The sequence below is a fragment of the Lissotriton vulgaris genome, chromosome 6, assembly GCF_964263255.1.
Source record: "Lissotriton vulgaris chromosome 6, aLisVul1.2, whole genome shotgun sequence".
In the NCBI taxonomy this organism is placed as follows: Eukaryota; Metazoa; Chordata; class Amphibia; order Caudata; family Salamandridae; genus Lissotriton; species Lissotriton vulgaris.
In genome coordinates, this window is record NC_141694.1 from 71,970,280 (window position 1) to 71,992,756 (window position 22,477).

General features: G+C 45.1%; 1 protein-coding gene across 1 annotated transcript in view; it reads right to left on the minus strand.

Annotated features, from left to right (window-relative positions):
• Positions 1 to 22,477, minus strand: part of LOC147706808 (calpain-1 catalytic subunit-like) — a 601,296-nt gene that overhangs the window by 115,312 nt on the left and 463,507 nt on the right. The window contains exon 16 of the mRNA XM_086925586.1: positions 319 to 387. Within this exon, the coding sequence (XP_086781712.1) occupies positions 319 to 387 (69 nt within the window). The remainder of the gene's footprint in view (positions 1 to 318; positions 388 to 22,477) is intronic.

A 22,477-nucleotide genomic window follows, 5' to 3' on the forward strand; every position in this document is an offset into this window, starting at 1 on the left:
GAGGGTGTAAGTTAGGGAAAGAGACCTATAGGGAGAATGTCCTATCACCAGTTGTATACTGGTTATCATCTAAGGAGACAATACAATGTATGCATCAGACTCCTGTGAGGTCGTTTGGTTCAGCGAGGGTCATATTTAAATGAAGGGACTTCCATAGCTTCCTATGTGAAGGACGCCAGGGCAGGTATTACCCGCCCCTCTGAGAAAGGACAACCATTCTTGCCATTTCCTGAAATAAACTTCCTTTGAATTCTTCCAGTTATTGAGTATTATTTTGCCGGCAAGCGTAAGCATGATTACTGGTGCCAGAAGACTTACCTTCCAATGCTGCACCTTCGTCCACACAATCTGGAATTCGACCAGACCCAGCGTGGCGTTGCCGTCTTTCTGTGGAGGCATCTAGTTAAGGAAAACTTGCCCAGAGCAGCTATCATGTTTTGTGCTAGTTTTCAGCAGGAAAACATGTGGGTGTTACGGAATAAAACAACAAAAAAAGTGCTCAGCTACTCAGTCCATTCCACCTCAAATACGTGTCTTGTGAGGCCACACGCTCAGTGTGTGTGTCGAGTGACCTGTTAAGTTCTGATAGACAGTTGGCCACGCTACTAGTTACCACAGAATTCAAACTCTGCTGCCAGGCTTTCGAATGACATTCCAATGTTCTTCTGGGAGCTGTTACCTTTCTCGGGCAAACATGCTGCCCGTTTTTGTGTTTTGTTGTTTTTTGGATGGCCAAGAGCAGGTACTGGAATAACAATTTATGTAAAATCCAATGTGTTCTTTTTTCACACAGCAAACTGCTTCATTGCTTTGAAAACCATGTGGTAATAGTAGAGACAACTTTAACATTCCTTTTCTATGTTTTCATCTTACATCTGTTTCTTTGATTTTATATTCCAAGGGCTAAAAGGAATGGATTTTATTGAATTTTCTGATTTTCTTTTTTACCCATCCTGGCATGAAAATACCAGCCAGGCCAGTAAACTACTGCCCTGGTGGCAGCCAAATCTGGTAGTTGTAGGTATGATTCATCTGACTTGAACCAATGGCCCTGAACACATCTGAAAACAAGTACTGGTAAACATATAGCTTAGGAATGAGGCAAGTGACATTTGATCAAGGAATAAAAGCTAATAGCGTTCTTAATAGCGAGGAAAAGCACAGCAGAGGATCCCAACATGTTTGAGAGTCTGTGCAGCCTTGCCAAGTTTCTCAGGCACTGGGAACAAACTGCTCCCATCCAGGTTTTTTTTCTATTCTGGAACTTGCGGTGCTGTTTATCCAACTGTAAATCTAGGACTACAAATCCAAGAATGCAAAGAAAATCCCTGTACTGGTGTAAAACATTATGTTAATTATTCTGGTGTAAGACACGTTCTTGAACAGTTTCTTAATTCTAGGCTCTCTTACTAAGATATCCAAATATAGGCGGAATTTGAGTCGGGAAGGAATGACTAAGGTTAATAGGCGGGAAAAGCCATATCTTCAGATTTTTCAGAAAAAAACTAAAATCAGCTTCATGGCAGACTTTATCATTCAAAGAGGTCCAACTTACCAGGGCCACCTCTACATCCTGCAGAGTTACTCTTGTGGAACTTTGGAACCATAAGTCAGTTGGAATGTAGACATACATGCACCTGGGATACTTGGACTTGTGGTTGTGAAACAAACCTGAAAAGAAGTCATGTACTTAAGGTGTGCTCGTGCTGTGTGAAAAGTGAACACCATTGCGCACTCTGAGCAATAGGTCTGCACAGCCGTCTCAAATGGTGGGTGGTCAGAGCTGGCTGGCACACTACAATGATGTTACAGTTGTTTTCAGTTTCAGACATGCACAATGTGTGCTGTTTGACCAAAATAAATGGTTGCAAATAGTACAGTTTCACCAATGTGGGCTATGCCTCAGTTTGCAATGTTGCCACATAGTGGTATTTAGCTGCAGCTAATTTGAACTAGGATTTGTGGTTGGGTGGATTTTATTTGAGTTTTTATTTGTACTTTTTTAATAAACCAATCCTCTTCAGAAAGATTTATAGCACATGAAATCTAATGGAAAAGTAATGTCACTTTAGTAGTACATCAGAGTAAGATACATTATTCTGAAACACAAAGGTGATGTTTGAAAGCCTCTGGTGTCTTCTTCGGTTGCATTACAATGCATCTTTCCTTTAACCTTAATGAACTTCCAGGCCAGTTCCCCTGTAGCTGAGAACACAAATTGCCTAGACCACTTTCAGGCTAATTGGACCTCATCAGTGAGGCAATGTTAAGTCTTGTCCCACAGCGAGCACAACGTGGTCCTCATTAGTGAGGCGCCACCTGAGTCTTGTCCCACAGGAAGCACAACGTGGTCCTCATCAGTGAGATGCAGCCTGAGTCTTGTCCCACAGCGAGCACAACATGGTCCTCATTAGTGAGGTGCCAACTGAGTCTTGTCCCACAGCGAGCACAACGTGGTCCTCATCAGTGAGATGCAGCCTGAGTCTTGTTTTACAGGAAGCACAACGTGGTCCTCATCAGTGAGATGCAGCCTGAGTCTTGTTCCACAGGGAGCACAACGTGGTCCTCATCAGTGAGGCGCTGGCTGAGTTGTGTCCCACAGCAAGCACAACGTGCTCCACATTAGTAAGGCACCACCTGAGTGTTGTCCCACAGCAAGCACAACGCAGTCCTCACTTTTTAGGTCTCGGCTAAGCGCACAGAAGCGCGTTCTTGCAGAGAACCTTTTGTCGCAGTGTCTGCTTTCCAGGAGACAATCCTGGCTGCGCGCAGGCGATTTGAAACTGGCACGTGCACAAGTACGAGCGCTGCGCGAAGTTCCAACACAACACACGCATGCGCATACACAGAAACACACACACAAGCACGCACGCACATACATACAGAACCCCCCCACGCACGCACACACGCGCGCACACACACACACACACACACGAGTGCACCGACCCCCCCCCCCCTCCTTTTGAACTTACTGTGGCAATCTCGGGGGACTCCGCTCTCAGCACGCGGCAGGGGCAGGCAGCGGGCATGTGCCTCGTGCCCCCTCCGCAGAGTTGACGCTGCGGCTCTTACCAGCTCCTTTCCCGGGGCTCCCTCTTGGTCAAGAGAGCCCGCAACACTTGTGCAACCTCCTGCTGGCTGCCCCGGGGCTATCCACCGCTCACAGGAGCCCCGGGCCGCGAGACACATTTCCTCCGCCTGCCTCCTCTTCCGGTCCGGAGCGGCCCCGCCCCCGTCACTGGCGACCTTGCCTGACTTCTGGTGGGGCCACTGCTGGATTCCGGGACAGTAAGAGTTATTTTTTTAATGTGCTCAAGAAGCTTTTTTTGATATTGCACTAAATTCTTCAGCTGGATGTTGACGTTCGTCTAGAGTACAGGCATTGCACTAATTTAGCACTGTGTTCTGTACTATAGTTTTCTCAGTTATATTGTCCTTCCAAGCCTATACTTGTCTAGCTTCTTGTTACCAAGCGCCACTCTCTCAGTCCCGTAAGCGTAGCAGTTTGGTTTATTTGGAAGGCTTGTTTTGCAGAAAGCATTGGGTTTGAGTAGTGCTTGTGCACGTTGTAAAAGTGGCACAAAATCATTTGTTTTTCACAGTGAATCATTGTGTTTGTAACTTTCATACCTACACACACCTGGCGATTTGGCACTGTGCTTACTGGTTGCGCCTCTGTGCTCCCCTGTCTGTCATCCCGTTTTTTTGCTGCTCTCCTGACCCCCCTCCACTGGGTGGTTGTGCTTGCTGTCCTGACCCCCCCTCGTTGGTTGTGCTTGCTGTCCTGACCTCTGTGCTCCCCTGTCTGTGTTTGGGCTTGCTGTCCTGACCCCCCCCCCCCCCTCGTTGGTTGTGCTTGCTGTCCTGACCCTCCACCCCCCTCACACTCGGTGGTTGTGCTTGCTGTCCTGACCCCCCCCCCCTCCCCCACTCGGTGGTTGTGCTTGCTGTCCTGCCCCCCCCCCCACTCAGTGGTTGCGCTTGCTGTCCTGACCTCTGTGCTCCCCTGTCTGTGTTCCGGTTTTTGTGCCTCTGTGCTCCCCTGTCTTTGTTCCGGTTTTCGTGCCTCTGTGCTCCCCTGTCTGTGTTGAAAAAAAGTAAAAAAAACTTTATGGGGACATTCACTACGTTGCCTAGTTGATACTGTTTTTCACTAGCGTTGGCGAGCACCTTGAAGCAGCTAGGCGCTGTACAACCCATTCATTCATTCATCCATTCAAAGGGTGCTGCCATGAAGCATTAGTCCCAGGGGTATCGACATAGGGCGGTCAGTGCCATCCGTAGCACTTCCAGGCTCGTTCTCCAGGGGGCACCTGCTTGAGGCAGTCTCTTGGCCTGGGGCACTATCGGTGAGTAACGGCCCTGGTTCCAGAGAAGTGCCGCCTCTGCTGAGGATTGTGGCGTGTCCTCTCTTGTGTTTACCTGTAACCAACCTAGGTCAGAGGTGGGTGTCCAATTGAATTAGGGGAGAGTTCAAAGCAAACATGCTATTGTTTGTTCTTGGTGGTGTGAGTGGAGCTCGTCTGGAAGGAATAGGAGGGGAGGCGAGGAGACTGGGGCAGAGGAGCGCGCCACCAGGGCCTCACAGAAGCCCTCCAGTGCAGAGTGTAAGAGAACCTGGCATCCGCCACCCTGGGACTCCGGCTAAAATTAACAGACAAGCTGCGGCACGCCAGCCCCAGCGGCATTTAAACCCGGCACCCATCGGAGCAGGAGGGCAGAGGGAGCGCAGAGACCCCGGCGGGACAGCATGCCCGTCGCCATGAACTTCTGCATCCCCCTCAGGAGCAACAGCAAATTCTCATTCGACAATTATAAAACCGTGAGTACCGGGCTCTGGGCCTCGCCAGGGTCACGAGGCGCCGTGCATGTGGCATTACGTTCTTAGACTGCAAGCAGCCTGGCTGCACTGCTATAAAACGTAACGCACTATAGCGCTATACACTGCGTACATTCAATATGGTGCTACAGCTCTGAGTAGGTTTGATATTGCTATGAAAATGTGAGTTACAAAATTGCTATTACCATAAAGTGGTTACATTATACATATGGGCATATCATTAACATCTACTCTGAAAGGATAGATGGTCGAGTGGTTAATGTACCGACTGCCAGTTCATATCACAGCTTGCTCATTTAATTTAACGGTGTGATCCTGGGCAACTCGCGTAATCTTCTTCTTCCACAGTTCCTTTACTTTCTAGGGCTCAGCATGACAATGTCATTTATTTATGTCTTCAAAACAAAAATATAAATAAAAATGTCATGAGCAATGCCAATGGCTCTAATTTAAACAATGCCGAGACCATTGCATTGTAAATGCTTGATAATTTTAGTGGCACTAATTTGTAATGTGTTCCAAAGCAGTAACCCATATAATTCTGTCTGATGGTTATGTAAAGTAATTTCTGTCTATGATTGTAAAATGGTACCCTAATTCACAGGCATTGTAGATGTAGAGTCCATTTATAACGCGCTAGCAATCGCTCCAAGGAGCATCTCGGCGCCAATATGAGGACAACCAGATGAAAAGGTTGCCTTACTGCTAAGGAGACCATAACCGGGATCACACTAGCGCTCTGGCCATTGAGTCTGGAAGATTGTAAATCCAGGTTTTCAATTGCTTGCGGAACTCAGACTCCTTGTCCAGTGCTCTTAATAGAGGGGGTAGGGCATTCCATGCTTTGGCACCCAACACCGCTAGGGATTTGCCCCCGCGGGTTTTGAGTCTGAATCTAGGGATGGTCAAAAGATTGGCATTGGAGGATCTTAGTGCGCGGTTTGGACAGTATTTTACAAATTTATTTCTTAGGTAAGTGGGGCCTGAATTATGCACAGCGCGAAAAGTGATAGTTAAAACTTTGTGGAGGACCCTTTTAGTTATAGGCAGCCAGTGTAGTGCATTGAGGGCTTTGGTTGCTGAGGATCTTCTTGGCCATTTCAGAACCAGCCTTGCAGCTGCATGCTGCACCATCTGGAGTTTATGGGTAACCATCTTATTGGTGCCAGCGTACAGGCTATTGCAGTAGTCAATGCGGGAGGTGACTAATGCAATCGTAACAGTTTTCCTTGCTTCGAGGGGCAGCAGGTCGAAGAACTTTCTAAGCATTTTTATTACCCCGAAACAGGTGCCTGCCACTTTTGACGCTTGATGTTTGAAGGATAGATCGGCGTCAAACTGTACCCCAAGGTTGCGAGCCGAGGAGGTAGTGTGAGGTGGAATTTCTGCCTTCTCAGGCCACCACAGTCTGGGGATGAAATCATTATTTGAGCCTATGGGCATGATCTCGGTCTTTCCTGTGTTACATTTTAGGTGGTTTTTCCGCATCCACTCAAAGGTGGCCGTTAAGCAGCACTTAAGCTTTTCCTCCCAGGCCTGGTTGTCTTTGTCCATGACCAGGATCAGTTGGGTATCGTCGGCATATGCTATTACATCTATGCCGTAGGACGATATCAACTGAATCAGGGGTGCGGTGTAAACATTAAACAATGTCGGACTCAGACTGGAGCCCTGAGGTACTCCCGTTGACAGTGGCTTCTCGCTGGAACGGAATTCTCCCAGAGTCACCACTTGTCTCCTGTCACTAAGGAAGTTTTTTATCCACTCTAAGGCAATACCTTTAATGCCAGATGTTATTAGCCGGTCTATTAAGATGGCATGTGAGACCGTGTCGAAGGCCGCCGACAGGTCTAATAGTATCAGGACGGCCTTCTTGCCTTGGTCTAGAGCTGAGCGGATAGTTTCCGTAGTGAACAGGAGAGCCGATTCGGTGGAATGCTGGGTTCTAAAGCCAGCCTGATTGGGGTGCCATACTTCATTATTTTCCAAGAAAAGTGTCAGCTGTTTGTTCACTGTAGACTCAGTGATTTTACACAAAGCTGGAAGTAATGAAATCGGACGTAGATTGGATAGTGTGGAGGGGTCGGGAAGTTGTTTTTTTTGTAAGGGTTTTACAGCTGCCAGTTTCCACTCGGGGGGGACATAGGCGGTGGACAGAGAGTTGTTAACGATAACATTTATGTCCGGGTTGATAATATCCGCAATAAGATGTAAGAGTCCTATAGGACATGGATCAAATGGTGATCCTGATTTGGTTGCCAGGATGGCCTTTTTTGTCTCTTCCAGGCTGATTGTGCGGAAAGCTGTAAGCTGGGTGACTTCCTGCCTAGTAGTTTCGTCCTCACATATTTGATCAAAGCTGGGAGCCTCAAAGTCTTTCGTCAGACCCTTTACCTTTTCCTCAAAAAAGTCTGCGATGGAGTTGCAAAGCATTTGAGAGGGGGGGATGTCCTGTGTTAGACATTTGGGTTTACTAAAATCTTTTACAATATTAAAAATCGCCTTCTGTTTACAATTGGCTGTTGCTATGGCTGACGTGAAATACTTTATTTTAGCCTGTTTGATTAAGGCATGATACGCTTTCTTGGTCTTTTTGTATTTGCTGCGTTCTGTGCTGAGGTAGTTCTTACGCCATCTACGCATTCCCCGATGCTACACTTTATAACACTGGAACGTTGAGCCATCTGCTAAACAACATAAAGTTGTCCAGGGCTATTAACCCATTCGGTGCTGAGGACATAACGGTTATGTCCTTGGCTGTGGTGCTGGTGTGCCAAGGACGTAACTGTTATGTCCTCGGCACACCACTGCGTCCTCCCTCTGCTGTAAACATGGATTTATAGTCTCAGGAGATGGTGAACGCTGACGTCATTACATTGAAAGTGAAACGGAAATGAGACGAATGTCTTGTTTCAATTTAACTGCTTCAGTGCTCATGGGTTCACTGTGCCGGCACAAATTTCTTACCACCCAGCATTACCCTCAGTCTCCGGATAAAAATTATACCTCACTTGTGTGGGTGCTTCAAGCAGATAACTTCAAACGCTGAGTAGACACCAAAGTGGGTCCAGCATGGCAGTTTTTTTCCATAAGTTTTTAGGCTGACTCTGCTTTGGGCACCCACACAAGTGAGGTATCATTTTTGTCGGGAGACTGAGGGCAAACCTTGGTGGTGGGAAACTTGTGCTGTGCGGTGACCTCACAACAGAAAAAAACGTCAGTTCTCTGTCCATCATCCTCTTGTGTTTGCTTTGTTCTCCCTACGTTGACAGGGCGTGCCCAGATGTTGCTCCCTTGCTCACTTTGCCACTGTATTCAAGCTTACCTGGCTAATAAGGGAATGCCACCCCCAAACCAGTCCCAGGATGCTTGTTTCCAGTCCAGGGAAGACTGGGGGGTGAATGTCTGAAAAGTTTCAGCGCTCGGTCCATCACTTTACTATAAATGCTTTTTCCCCCTAAGTTGGCAGGGTATGCCCAGACATGGGTCCCTTGCTCCCTTTGGCACTGAATTCAAGCTAGCCTGGCTGGTGAGGGGCATTACTCTGAAACCGGTCGCAGGATGTTTGTTTCCAGTCCAGGGAAGACCTGGCTTGGCAGTTTGGAATTGACTGTTCCCTTGAGGAACTGGGTCAAGACTGATTTGCATACGGCTGGGTCTGAACTGGGGTGCCAAAGTGAGCAAAAGTACAATGATGGACTTAACTTATATTTTGTAGTGACTGGTTTGAGGGTCTGAAAGGTTTTAACACTCAGTCCATCATCTTATAGTGTTTGCTTTGTTTGCCCTAGGTCGGCAGGGTATGCCCAGACGTGGTTCCTTTGCTCACTTTTCCACTTGATTCAAGCTAGCCTAGCCAATGAGGGGTGTTCCCCCGAAACCGGTCCTTAGATGCTTGTTTCCAGTCCAGGAAAGACCTGGTTTGGCAGGTCGGGCTGGACTGTTCTCATGGAGAATAGGGTCAAGACTGATTTGCATATGGCTGGGTCTGAAGTGGGGTGGCGAAGTGAGCAAAAGAATGATGTTGAATTCAAACCAGATTTAATAGTGATTGGGGTGAGTGTCTGAAAAGTCCATCCATCATCCTTTTGAGTTTGCTTTGTTTGCCCTAAGTTGGCAGATTCAATCCAGACCTAGAAGTGACTGGGTGTGAATGTGTGAAAAGTTTCAACGCTCGGTCCTTCTTCTTATTGTGTTTGCTTTGTTCGTCCTGAGTTGGCAGGGTAGGCCCAGATGTGGGTTCCTTGTTCACTTTGCCAAAGGTTTCAAGCTAGCCTGGCTGATATGGGGTGTTCATCAGAAACTTATCCCCGGATGCTTGTTTTCAGTCCAGGGAAGACCATTTTCAGCAGTTCGGGCTGGACTGTTCCCAGGAGGAACAGGGTCAAGACTGATTTGCATATGGCTGGGTCTTAACTGGGGTGGTGAAGTGAGCAAAAAAACAATGATGGATTCAATCCAGATCTAATAGTGACTGGGGGTGAATGTCTGAAAAGTTTCAGCACTCGGTCTAACATCTTATTTTGTTTGCTTTGTTCACCCTAAGTTGGCAGGGTGTGCCCAGACGTGGGTTCCTTGCTCACTTTGCCACTGGATTCAAGTTAGCCTAGCTGGTGAGGGGTGTTACACCAAAACTGGTTGCAGGATGCTTGTTTGCAGTCCAGGGAAGACACAGCTTGGCAGTTCAGGCTGGACTATTCACAGGAGGAATAGGGTAAATACTGATTTGCTAGATCTAATAGTGATTGGGGTGAGTGTCTGAAAAGTTTCGGTGCTCGGTCCATCATCTTTGTGTGTTTCCTTTGTTCACCCAAAATTGGTAGGCAATCCTCAGACATGGGTCTGTTGCTCACTTTGCTACTAACTTCGCCACTGGATTCAAGCTAGCCAGGCTAATGAGTGGTGTTAACCTGAAACCGGTCCCAGGATGATTGTTTCTAGTCCAAGGAAGACCTGGCTTAGCAGTTTGAGCTGGACTATTCCCATGAGGAATAAGGTCAAGACTTATTTGCATATGGCTGGGTCCGAACTGGGGTGGCAAAGTGAGCAAAGGATCGATGATGGATTCAACCCAGATCTAAGAGTGACTGGGGTGAGCATCTGAAAAGTTTCAATGCTCAGACCATCATCTTATTGTGTTTGCTTTGTTCGCCCTATGTTGACAGGGTATGCCCATACGTGGGTCCCTTGCTCACTTTACCACTGGATTCAAGGTAGCCTGGCTGATAAGGGGTGTTACTCTAAAGCCGGTATAGGGTCAAGACTGATTTGCATGTGCCTGGTCTGAACTGGGGTGGTGATCTAATAGTGACTTGGGTGAATGTCTGAAAAGTTTCAGCGCTTGGTCCATCATCTTATTGAGTTTACTTTGTTCTCCCTTAGTTGGCAGGCTATGCCTAAATGTGGGTCCCTTGCTCACTTTGCTACTGGATTCTAGCTTGCTAAGAAGATGAGGGATGCTATCCCGAAACTGGTCCTAAGATGCTTGTTTCTAGTCCAGGGAAGACCTGGCTTGGCAGTTCCGGCTGAACTGTTACCAGGAAGAACAAGGTCAAGACTGATTTACATATAGCTTGGTCTGAACTGGGGCAGCAAAGTGAGCAAAAGAACAATGAACAATTCAACCCAGATCTAAAAGTGACTGGGGTGAGTGTCTGAAAATTTTCAGCGCTCAGTACCTCAACTTATTGTCTTTGCTTTGTTCACCTTAAGTTGGTAGGGTATTCTAAGACGTTGGTCCCTTACTCACTTTGCCACTGGATTCAAACTAGCGTGGCTGATGTGGGGTGCTACTCTAAATCGGTCCTAGGATGCTTGTTTCCAGTCCAAGAAAGACATGGCTTGGCATTTAGGGCTGGACTATTTTCATGAGGAATATGGTTAAGACGGATTTGCCTATTGCTCGGTCTGAACTGGTGTGGCTCATTGAGCAAAAGAACGATGATGGATTCAACCCAGAACTAATAGTGACTGGGGGTGAATGTCAGATAAGTTTCAGCTTTCTGTCCATCATCTTATTTTGTTTTCTTTGTTCGCCCTAATTTGGCAGGGTATGGCCAGATGTGGGTCCCTTGCTCACTTTGCCACTGGATTCTAGTTTGCCTGACTGACGAGGCATGCTACCCCGAAACTGATCCCAGGATGCTTGTTTCTGGTCCAGGGAAGACCAGGCTTGGCATTTCGGGATGGACTGTTCTCTGGAAGAACAGGGTCAAGACTGATTTGCATATAGCTGGGTCTGGACTGGGGTGACGAAGGGAGCAAAAGAACAATATTGAATTCATACCAGGTCTAGTAGTGACTGGGGTGAGTGTCTGAAAAGTTTCAGTGCTCCATTCATCATCCTTTTGAGTTTGCTTTGTTTGCTCTAAGTTGGCAGTGCATGCCCAGACGTGGTCCCTTGCTCCTTTTGGTTTAGATTCAAGCTAAACTGGCTGATGAGGGGTGTTACCCCAAAAACGGTCCTAGGATGCTTATTTCCAGTCCAGGAAAGACCTGGTTCGGCAGTTCAGGCTGGACTATTCTCATGAGCAATAGGGTTAAGACTGATTTGCATATTGCTGGGTCTGAACCTGGGTGGCACAGTGAGCAAAAGAACAATGATGTATTCAACCCAGATCTAACAGTGACTCGGGGTGAATGGCTGAAAAGTTTCAGCGCTCGGTCCATCATCTTATTGTGTTTGTTCTGTACACCCTAAGTTGGCAGGCAATGTTCAGACGTGGGTCTGTTGCTTCTTTTCTACTATTCCCACAGAATTCAAGATAGCCTGGCTGATGAGGGGTGTTACCCTGAAAATTGTCCCAAGGATGCTTGTTTCTAGTCCAGGAAAGACCTGGCTTGGCACTTTGGGTTAGACTATTCCCATGAGGAACAGGGTCAAGAATGATTTGCATATGGCTGGGTCTGAACTGTGGTGGCGAAGTGAGCAAAAGAATGACAATGGATTCAACCCAGCTCTAATAGTGACTGGTGGTGAATGTTTGAAAAGTTTCACCAATTGATATACCATCTTATTGTGTTTGCATTGTTTGCCCTAAGTTGGAAGGGTTTGCTCAGACCTGGTTGACCGGCAAGATTTGGTTGGATTGATTTTCAGGGTTGTATAAGGGTCAATGATCCAAATTACTTAAATTGTATTTGAGAGTCGTATTGGTGTGAATGATTCCATGGCATCTAGTAATTGTTTGCCCATACAGGTGGTGGGTGTTGCCAGGGTTCACACACAATTGGACAGGACCCAATCATTGGTATAGCACGTACCTATCAGGTGGCTTCACCCATGGACTACCTAGTGTAAGATAAGTATTTCTAAAATATGATAGGTTTGGGCCGTAGGCAAGTACCTGAGATCCTAAGGTAAGAGAATCACAAATTCTGGATTGGTGTTGTGGATACAGTAAGTAGAATATTGTGGTTTTATAGTATTTTCTTTTTTATTCAAATGCAAGTAAACACAGAAACAGCTGACACGTGTTTCGCCTGTGTTTTTTTTATCTCAGGTGCATGTCACTTGATCCCCTTCTAGACATTGAATCACATCGCAATTTTCCTTATTCGTACCTAACCCACACAGATACTAAACAAAGCTCCCTCCCCAATTTTGCTATACCATTTTTTCCTTCTCCCCTCCTGTCTCATTCCTTCCTAACGTTTCCTTCCTTCTCATGATGACTGCATACCATACTTCTCTAACCCTTACTTGTATGCCACTATATTCCCTCTGGGCCTCCACTTGTCATCTAACTTTATGTACCTATATGTCTTATCAACTATGTATCAGTCTATTCCAGGGGTCTCCAACCAGTAGCTCGGGAGCTACTGGTAGCTCACCAGCACCCTCAAAGTAGCTCTCAGAGGTGAAGCCAAACCAAGCAAATCTCAGAGATTCTGTGTATATTAAAGAAGGCAGCACTGCTTATTTCACTATCCTTAAGAGTTAGACAGTCAAACCAATGGCATGGGCTGTTGATAACACTCAAACACACACTGTTGTGGCCTATCAATCAGGGATGTATAGAGCACATTATTCACCTGTGAGGGTCTCCAGGCGCTGGGGGAGTGTGTGGGGGGTATTTGTGCAGCTTTGGTCATTCAAAAAGCCAGGTCTAATGGCTCTTCCTGAATGCTTTCAGTGTGGGGCTTCATCTGATGCTGAGGGGGAGTTCATTCCAGGTCTTGGCCATGATGTAGGAGAAGGGTGTGCCTCCTGTCTGGTCCTGTGGATGCAGAGGATTTCGGCCAAGGCCTGGTCAGCGGAGTGGAGGTTTCTTTTGGGGTGTAGAAGGAGATTGAGGTATTGGGTTCCTGTATTGTGGAGGGCTTTATAGGTGCGTGTGAGCAGCTTGACGGTCACTCTTTTTTCGACAGGGAGCAAGTGGAGTGCTTGTTTATGCTGGGTAATGTGGTCTTGTCGTGGGAAGCTGAGGATGAGTCTGGCTGTGGCGTTCTGGACAGTGTGAAGTTTGTGGAGTAGAGAATTGTTGATTCAGGCATAGAGGGCATTCCTGTAGTCCAGCCTGCTGGTGATGAGTGCATGGGTGACGGTCTTCCTTGATTCGGGGGGTGGGTCCATTTGAAGGTCTTGCTCAGTATGTCGAGGGTGTTGAAGCATGTGGAAGCTGCAGCGTGGCCTATAGGTCTGCCACATGAAACATGTTTATCCACTTTAAATCTGAGTTTGGGAGACTTACTGCTGTGGTAATACCGTTTGTGGTTACTACTGATAATTGTGCTTAGGGTGGTCATAGTGTAATGTTAATACATATCATCAGCATTTGACAGTGATAAAATATGCTAGTAGCTCAGCAGGAGTTTCCTCGAGCAGAATTAGCTCGCATTACAGAAAAGGTTGGAGACCCCTGGTCTATTCCATCTTTTTGATTTATTGATGCTTACGTTTTCTTAATCAGCCTTGAAAAAACCTGCTGGCCCTTTGGGTGAAACAAATGCTCAGACGTGGGTCCGTTGCTCACTTTGCTGCTGACTTTGCCACTGGATTCAAGTTAGCCTGGCTGAGGAGTAGTGTTACCCCGAAATCGGTCCCAGGATCCTTGTTTCTGGTCCAGGGAAGACCAGGCTTGGCAATTCGGGATGGACTAGGCTTGAACTGGAGTTGTGAAGTGAGCAAAAGAACAATGATGGATTCAACCCAGATCTAACAGTGATTGGGTTTGAGTGTCTCAAAAGGCTCCGTCCATCATCGTATTGTGTTTGCTTTGATCTCACAACCTTTCCACCCTGAAATGTTCAGGAAAATGTGACTTTTTCGTTAAATTTGAGGTTTGTAGGGGATTCTGGGTAAGAAAACTGTGGGTGATCCACGCAAGCGACACGTTCCTGGACTCTCCGGGTGTCCAGTTTTTAGAAATGTCTCGGTTTGGTAGGTTTCCCTACATGGCCGCCGAGCTCAGAACCAAAAACACAGGTGACTCCTTGCAAAACAAGGTCTTTTTGTGATCAATAATTTTCAAGTCTCCACAGTACCTTTTGGGCCATTTCCTGTCACGGGCACTAGGCCTAGCCACACAAGTAAGGTACTATTTTTATAGGGAGATGGGGGAATGCTGGGTGGGTGGAAGTGTGTGGCTCCCCACTGATTCCAGAACTTTCCATCATATAAAAGTGAGGAAAATGTGTTTGTTTTTTTACAAAATTTGAGGTTTGCAAGGGATTCTGGATGAAATAACCTGCGTTGAGCAACACAAGTCACTCCATTCTGGACTCCCCTGGGTGTCTAGTTTAAAAAAATGTACAGGTTTAATAGGTTTCTCTAGCTGCCAGCTGAGGTAGGGTTCAAAAACTACAGCTAAGAACATTGAACATTTTCTGTGGAAAAATGCTGGCAGGGTGAACCTTTGTGTCTCCCTGCAGATTCCAGGACTTTCCATCCCAGAAATGTGAGGAAAATGTCTTTTTTTTTTTACAAAGTTTAAGGTTAGCAAGGGATTCTGGGTAACAGAACCTGGTGAGAGTCACACAAGTCACCTCATCCTGGATTCCCCTGGGTGTCTAGTTTTCAAACATTGACAGGTTTGCTAGGTTTCCCTTGGTGCCGGCTGAGGTAGGGCCAGAACTCCACAGCTAGGCACATTGCAAAAAAGGGTACATTTTATGCTTAAAAATGTGATGGGTCCACGTTCACCCGTTTTCTGTTGCAGGCACTAGGCCTACCCACACAAGTGAGGTACTGTTTTTATTGGGAGACTTAGGGGGAACACAGAATAGGAGTAGGAGTGTTATTGCCCATTTTCTTTCTATGCATTCCGCCTTCCAAAAGTAAGAGTGTCTAAAAAAAGGAGACATCTTGAAAAATGCCCTCTAAATCATATGCTAGAATGGTTACCTACGAATTCAGAGATGTGCAGATAACCACTGCTTCTAAACTTCATATCTTGTTCCCATTTCGGAAATACATAAGTTTCCTCAATAACTATTTTTATATTATTTATATGTACCAATCGAAAATTCAAAAAAGCGTGAAGGACTGTGTAAGTAAGTAAGTAAGTTATATATTTATTGTACAATTAATTAAAACCTTTACAAAAGTTGGCCATCTCTTATAAAGCTGTAAATCATCAATTTAAAAGGCTGATAGCCACAGTTAAGTTCGCAGTTAAAATTACAAAAGAGATTCAGTCACCCTGCCTTGGTGACACATAGTCCAGTTCCTTCATTTTTGTAAGAGGAAATTTAGCAGCAGTTCGTAAGGTAGAATTAGCCCCCTGGTCAGAGTCGTGGCAGCAGAATGAGGATAGGGTACAAGTTTAAAGTGCGTAATGCAACAACAACTTTTGTGGCTCCGTGCAAAAATGGCCAAGATTAGCCCGTTGATGTTTTTCTTCGAGGCTTGGATGTGCAAGAGTGCTTAGTGCTTGATATAAAAAGCGCTGTCAAAGGCTTCTACGGGATGGGTCGAAGGACCGTGTATGACAGCAATGGCCATAAACACATGTTGCAAAGCTAGTCATCATCATAAAGCAATGTATGTATGTAGTTATTACCATTGAGATAACAATAGCAGAATGTGGTAGGGGGAGAAACCGGGCCTGTTCCATTGATGGGGCTTGGGAGATGATTTGAGTTCTTGTAAATTTAATGGGACACCAGTGGGATCTGGACGGTTTAAGCTTTCTCATTGAAAAAAGATAAGGTTCTCTTTTTCTGCAGAACTCCAGAAGGGAGTGTGCAAATCTCACTTGCAGGGGATTTATTTCTGATTTTAAGAACACAGTTGTGAAAATGTGTCCATGGATTTTTTCATGAGTAAGAGGTTGGTGGGGCATTTTCAGCTGGCATCGAGGCCAAGGACCTTTTTGCTTTAGTCTTGTTTAGTCTATCTATTTTAAAACAATTCTTTCTCTAAGTACTTGTTTCAGCTTTTGAAAGTTGAATTTGCAAATCTGCGCCAGGTTTTCATTATAACTGTAGACTTTGTAAATGACGCACTATATGGGGCTTTAGGACATCTATGCTCATACTGCTTGGCATCACCTAGTGGAGGAGACATGGCTGTTTCCACCATGTGCAAGTAAGTGGCAGTTGCAAGACTTTATTGAGCTTTAAGAGAAGATATAATTACTCCTTTAAAGGCAAACGTGCAGAAGATATGGGGGTACCCATTGTGAAGGAGGATTGGGTAAAAGGGCTCGGCCCGGTCCCAAAGTGTCTCTAGTAATACTAAGTCAAAATTAATCAATTTCTTCTTCATCCACAGAGTGTATCCCATGCCTTTTAAAATAAATATAGCGGGGACGATTTCCAGAACTAATCTGAGACAAAATCCTCAACTTACAACTTTTGGTATTCACAGAAGGCATTTAGTAGTAGTAAAGTTAGGATTTTTTCCTAAGTTTGACTTAAGACATACTTAAGATAGACTTAAGACAAACTTAAGACAAACTCAGGACAGACATAGGACAGACTTAAGACAGACTTAAGACAAAATCCTAAATTCACTACTACTAAATGCCTTCTGTGAATAACAAAAATATTCCGTTTAGGATTTTGTCTCAGATTGCTTCAGTGAATCAGGCCCATTTTCCCACTTGTCCAAGCTACATGTCCCAGATGTTGTGCTATGAGGGTGTAGACTTTTCAAATAGTTTGGGAATGCACACATCTTTCTGAATACTGGCTGGAAGTTCTTACAATCCTTAATGATTCCACTGATCAAAATATAGTGCAGTCCCCAACAAAGTGTTTGTTGGGTCTGTATCAACGCCAGGCTAAATAAAACTCACAACTCAGTTAATCGATCTGGCTTTGATTGTGGCCAAACGAGAAATAACGCTTAAATGGAAATCGGCAGTGGGTGGAAAGGTGGAAGATGGAGCTTATCAGGTAGCATCATTCTCTTCAGTGAAGCCAAAAAATTGAAAAGGATCCCTTAAATTTGCACTGGAGGGTTTACTGGAAGCAATGTAGGATGAAATATCAATCCTCCTAGATAGTTGGCAGCACACATGAAGTGGTAGCTAATGGGCTGAAGCCTTTGTGATTTCAGGTGATATCCCAGTCATGAAATTACCAATAGCAGTAGAATGTTACTGAGAGATTACCCGATATTCCCTTGGCATCCTGGTCAAAGACATACTTGAGACCCCCATCATGAATCTGATGTATTTTGAAACACTGTTTATATTGGAGCTATGTACCACAAGGGACCACGGAAAGGGGGTGGGGGGTCTAGCTCTGGGTTAAACTACTGTGTTACATGAGGGCTCACTGCACCAGCGGTCCCATGATTTGCTTGCTACCATCATAATATGTATTGACTACAGAGCTTGCTGGTACCATACTTTTTATGCCAAATTGAAATAAAAATGAAGTTCGAAAAGAATAAAAAAGGTGGGCTGCATCCTAGCTCTCTTATAGCGCACTGAGATTCCCATGGCAGGAGATGCTCTTTATGGGGCTTTTAGAGATCTAAGCCCACACTACTTTGCATCACCTTGTGAAGAAGAAAGGGAAGCTAAATGCTGTTGCAAGAGCATGCTGGGATTTCTGTGGCACAGGGCATGACCGAGTGGTAAAGAATACAAAAAAATGATGGATGAAATGCTTTAGTTTATCTCAACCACTGGTAATCACTCGCCCCACATTCCAATCCATTGTTATTTTGAACGCCATGCCTCTCACTTTGAATCCAACCGTATGCAAATCAGTCATGACCCTGCTCCAGTGGGAACAGTTTAGTCTGAACTGCCAGGCCAGGTTCTCCTTGAACTGAAACACAACCAACCCAGGACCGATATCGCCCTAGTTAGGGCTCATCAGCCAGTTATAGCTTGGTTCCAGTGATACAGTGTGCATAGGACCCACGTTGGGGCATATTCATCCCTTTCAGGGTGACACACTAAACCACACAAAAAAGTGATGAATGGAATGCTTGAATTAATTTCAGACACTGATATTCATTTGGGCCACATCCTAGTCCATTGTTACTTTGCACACCATGCCACCTCAGTTTGGACACAGACATCAGGCTTGCCCTTGTTCCAGTGGTTGCAGTCCATCCCGTACCAGGTGAGGTTCATCCTGACCTGAACACAAGCAACCCAGGACCGGTTTCTCTTTAATTAGAGCTCATCAGTGAGGTTCCAGTGACAGTTCCAGTGACACAGTGTGCATGGCACACCAATCTTGGCATACCCATCCTACTTGGGGTGGCCCACTAAAATACAAAAAGAAATCAGGCCATCCAGAGCCAAACAAGACAGGACTCTTGCCTTTTGTTTAAGTATTTTTGTTAATCAGAGCCTGTGAAGGGGCTCCGATTAACAGCAATACTTAAGCAAAAAGGCAGAGTCTGCCCCGCGTCCTCACAGCACTCAAGAGCTGTGACACACAAGGCCACAAAAAAGAAGGGGAAAACAAGTGTAACCGAGGGCACAAAAAAAGGGGAAAACGAGTGAAACATGGCTGAAGGGCACAAAAAAAGGGGAAAATGAGTGAAACAGAGGGCAGAAGGGGACTAAAAAGAAGGGGAAAACGAGGGGAACACAGGGCAGAAGGGCACAAAAATAGGGGGAAACGAGTGAAACGGGGCAGAAAAGCACAAAAACAAGGGAAAAACGAGCGGAACAGAGGGCAGAAAGGCACAAAAACAAGGAGAACAGAGGGCAGAAGGGCATAAAAAACGAGTGGAACAGAGGGCTGAAAAGCACAAAAAACGGGAAAAACAAGTGGAACAGAGGGCAGAAAGGCACAAAAACAAGTAGAGCAGAGGGCAGAAGGGCACAAAAAACGAGTGGAACAGAGGGCAGAAAGGCACAAAAACAAGTAGAATAGAGGGCAGAAGGGCACAAAAACGAATGGAAAAGAGGGCAGAAGAGCACAAAAAATAAGGGAAAAATTAGTGGAACAGAGGGCAGAAAGGCACCAAAAACGATTGGAACAGAGGGCAGAAGGGCACAAAAAACGAGGGGAAAACGAGTGGAACGAAGGGCAGAAAGGTACAAAAAACGAGTGGAACAGAGGGCAGAAGGGCACAAAAAACGAGGGGAAAACAAGTGGAACAGAGGGCAGAAAGGCACAAAAAACGAGGGGAAAACAAGTGGAACAGAGGGCAGAAAGGCACAAAATAAAGAGTGGAACAGAGGGCAGAGGGGAACAAAAACGAGGGAAAAACGAGTGGAACAGAGGGCAGAACGCGCCAGTGTAACTAATTCATGTCATGGCGTGCTTATCCAATTTGCAAACTGCCCTCAAGACCCTTATTGTGGCGCTGTATGTGTGAAAATGCACCATCTTTTCACTTTGTAAAGTATACGTTTTGAGTGCCAGTTGGTGCCGCAGACAAGCGCGGTTTGGTTCCTGGCGCACATAGCCATGGTATAAACCAAAACACAATACCAGTATTGCCAAATTACTCCTCCAGCATTTGAGAGCTGGTACCATCCCAGGAGGACTTCAGATAAAAAACATCCCCGTGATATTTACAGACGACCCAATTTACAAAAAAGGATACAGTTTTATTGAGACCAAGTGTAGCCGAGACCTCATGGTCTTAACGGTTGAGACGGCACAAAGAATCTCATTGCAACAACTCGAAGAGATTAAAACTTTAGAATCTGAGATAGAAAAGAACCAACAGATTCCGGACGCAAAATCATTACTAGAAAAAGTAGAAAAGGAGATCCTAGAATTCAAGGACTACACAATTAACCAAAAGGAAAATCAGTTTCAAAAAGATAAGAAGAACTTCAACCTAGAAAAAACATATCCATATCTTCAGACAGATTTCTACTCCCGAGCAGACTCAAGGAGATACTTAGGGGAATACCAAGGACGATCAACCAATAAATTCATTTCTTTCTCGGATACCTCATCAGCATCAAGTGGAAGTGAAAGTGAGACTAGCAATCCAAGAAGAGGAGGCAATAAAAGAGGATCTTTTCAACAACAACCAGGACCCTCTTCGGCTCTTTTTTTTAGGAAGAGGCCAACCACAAAATCGAGCACGCCCACGGTACAACCAGCCATGGGAGATGTCCACACGGAGGCACAACTACAAGAACTGGTAGTCTCTCCAATTTTCAATTTATCCAACAAAGTTCTCACTCAAGCAGAAACTAGTGTCTTGGAAAAAGGACTCTCCTTTGTCCCCATGAGACATACCAATTTTGTCAAACTCAAAATGGAGGCAATTGAATTCTGCCGGAAAATTAAACTAAAATCCTTCTTCGCACAAACTCCGATCCAATCACCAATAGAAGTCACAGGACTGAGGAGAAAATCCACATTTTGTCCACCAGGAAATAAAATAGCGAAAGAAATTCTCATTTTCGAAAAAACCATCTTGTCATCCATAAACAAAATGGAGGAAAGCCGGAGTTGGACTAAATTTAATATCTCGCAAGCAGAGAAAAATGCCCTAGACAATCTCAAAAAGGACACGTCAATTACAATCAAACAGGCGGACAAAGGAGGATCAATAGTAGTGTGGGACACGGGTAAATACATCGGAGAGGTAATGAGTCAACTTAACAACCCGAGATGCTATAGGAAAATAGTCAGGAATCCAACAACAGAACTTCAACAATTACTCAACCCAATCTTGGAGAAAGGACTGACAGACGGAATAATTGGGAAGAAAGAATATGAATACCTTAAATGCAACAACCCAAGGATACCCTTATTTTATGTCTTACCCAAAATCCATAAAGACATCAACGCCCCTCCCGGAAGACCAATTGTCTCCGGTTGCGAGTCTCTGTTTGAACCGATATCAAAGTTTGTAGACTTCTTTCTGAAACCCTTCATGTCCGAGGTGAAGTCATTCCTCCGAGACACGACGGATTTTATAAATAAATTGCCAACTATACCTTTTGAACAGAACGCAGATTTCCTGGTGACAATGGACGTTTGTTCATTGTACACCCAGATTCCTCAGAGTGACGGCCTGGATGCCATTCAGTACTATCTTGACCAACGACCCAAACCGACTAGAGTACCAACGGAATTTATCATGCAACTAGCTACATTGGCTCTGAAGAAAAATTATTTCAATTTTAACGGAGATTTTTTCTACCAGATAAGCGGTGTAGCCATGGGGTGTCCGTTTGCCCCAGAATTAGCTGTATTATTTATGTCACTCTATGAAGAGAAATTTGTTTACCAATCAAATCCATACTCGGAAAATATCACAAGTTGGAGTCGTTACATAGACGACGTCTTCTTAACCTGGAGAGGATCAGAAGAAGAATTAAAAGAATTTCACGAGTGGCTTAATACTCGCACAGAAGAGATTAAGTTCAGCATGAACTTTTCCAAAATCAAAATGGCATTTCTCGATGTTGAAGTATATCCTACAGATGAAGGCTTAGTGACAACATTATTTAAGAAAGTGACAGACAGAAACAAGGCTTTACACTTTACAAGCAACCACCCGAGAAACCTAAAAGAAAATCTTCCCTTCGGACAGTACTTGCGGATAAAAAGAAATTGCCACTTCAAAGACGAATACATGTTTCACGCTTCCAACCTCACTGACAATCTAGCAGCAAGAGGCTATCCCGTCAAACTTCTCAAAAGAACTATGAAGAGAGTATGGTGGATCCCTCGAGAAACACTACTAGTAAAAAGGACAAAACCATCTCTCGACAGGATAGTATGTGTCTCAACATTTTGCCCCAATTCCAACCAACTCAAGAAAACCATTTTACAAAATTGGCATCTAGTAGAAAATGTAGCTGAGACACTAAAAGAGAAACCATTATTTGCCTTTAAAAAGGACCAGAGTGTGGCCAACCACCTTGTACGAGCAGCAGTGAAGCAGAACCCGCCCACAATTAACACCATGCTAGGCCTACCACCGATACAGGGTCACCACAAATGCGGATCTTGCATTTGTTGCGCAAGCACAGAAGAAGGATGTTTGTTTCAACATAAACAACTTTTTTGGAAACACGAAAAGTTCACAAACTGCAAATCAAAATACGTCATCTACGGCATAAAATGTCCTTGTGACATGCTATAGATTGGGAAAACAAGCCAAGAAATTAGATGCCGCATCACTCAACACAAATCCCGCATAAAAAAGAAAGTCACAACTGCCCCCCTTGTCAATCATTGGATCAGTCACGAGCACACACTAGACGACCTGAAATGGACTGTCATTGCCAAAATCGAAAA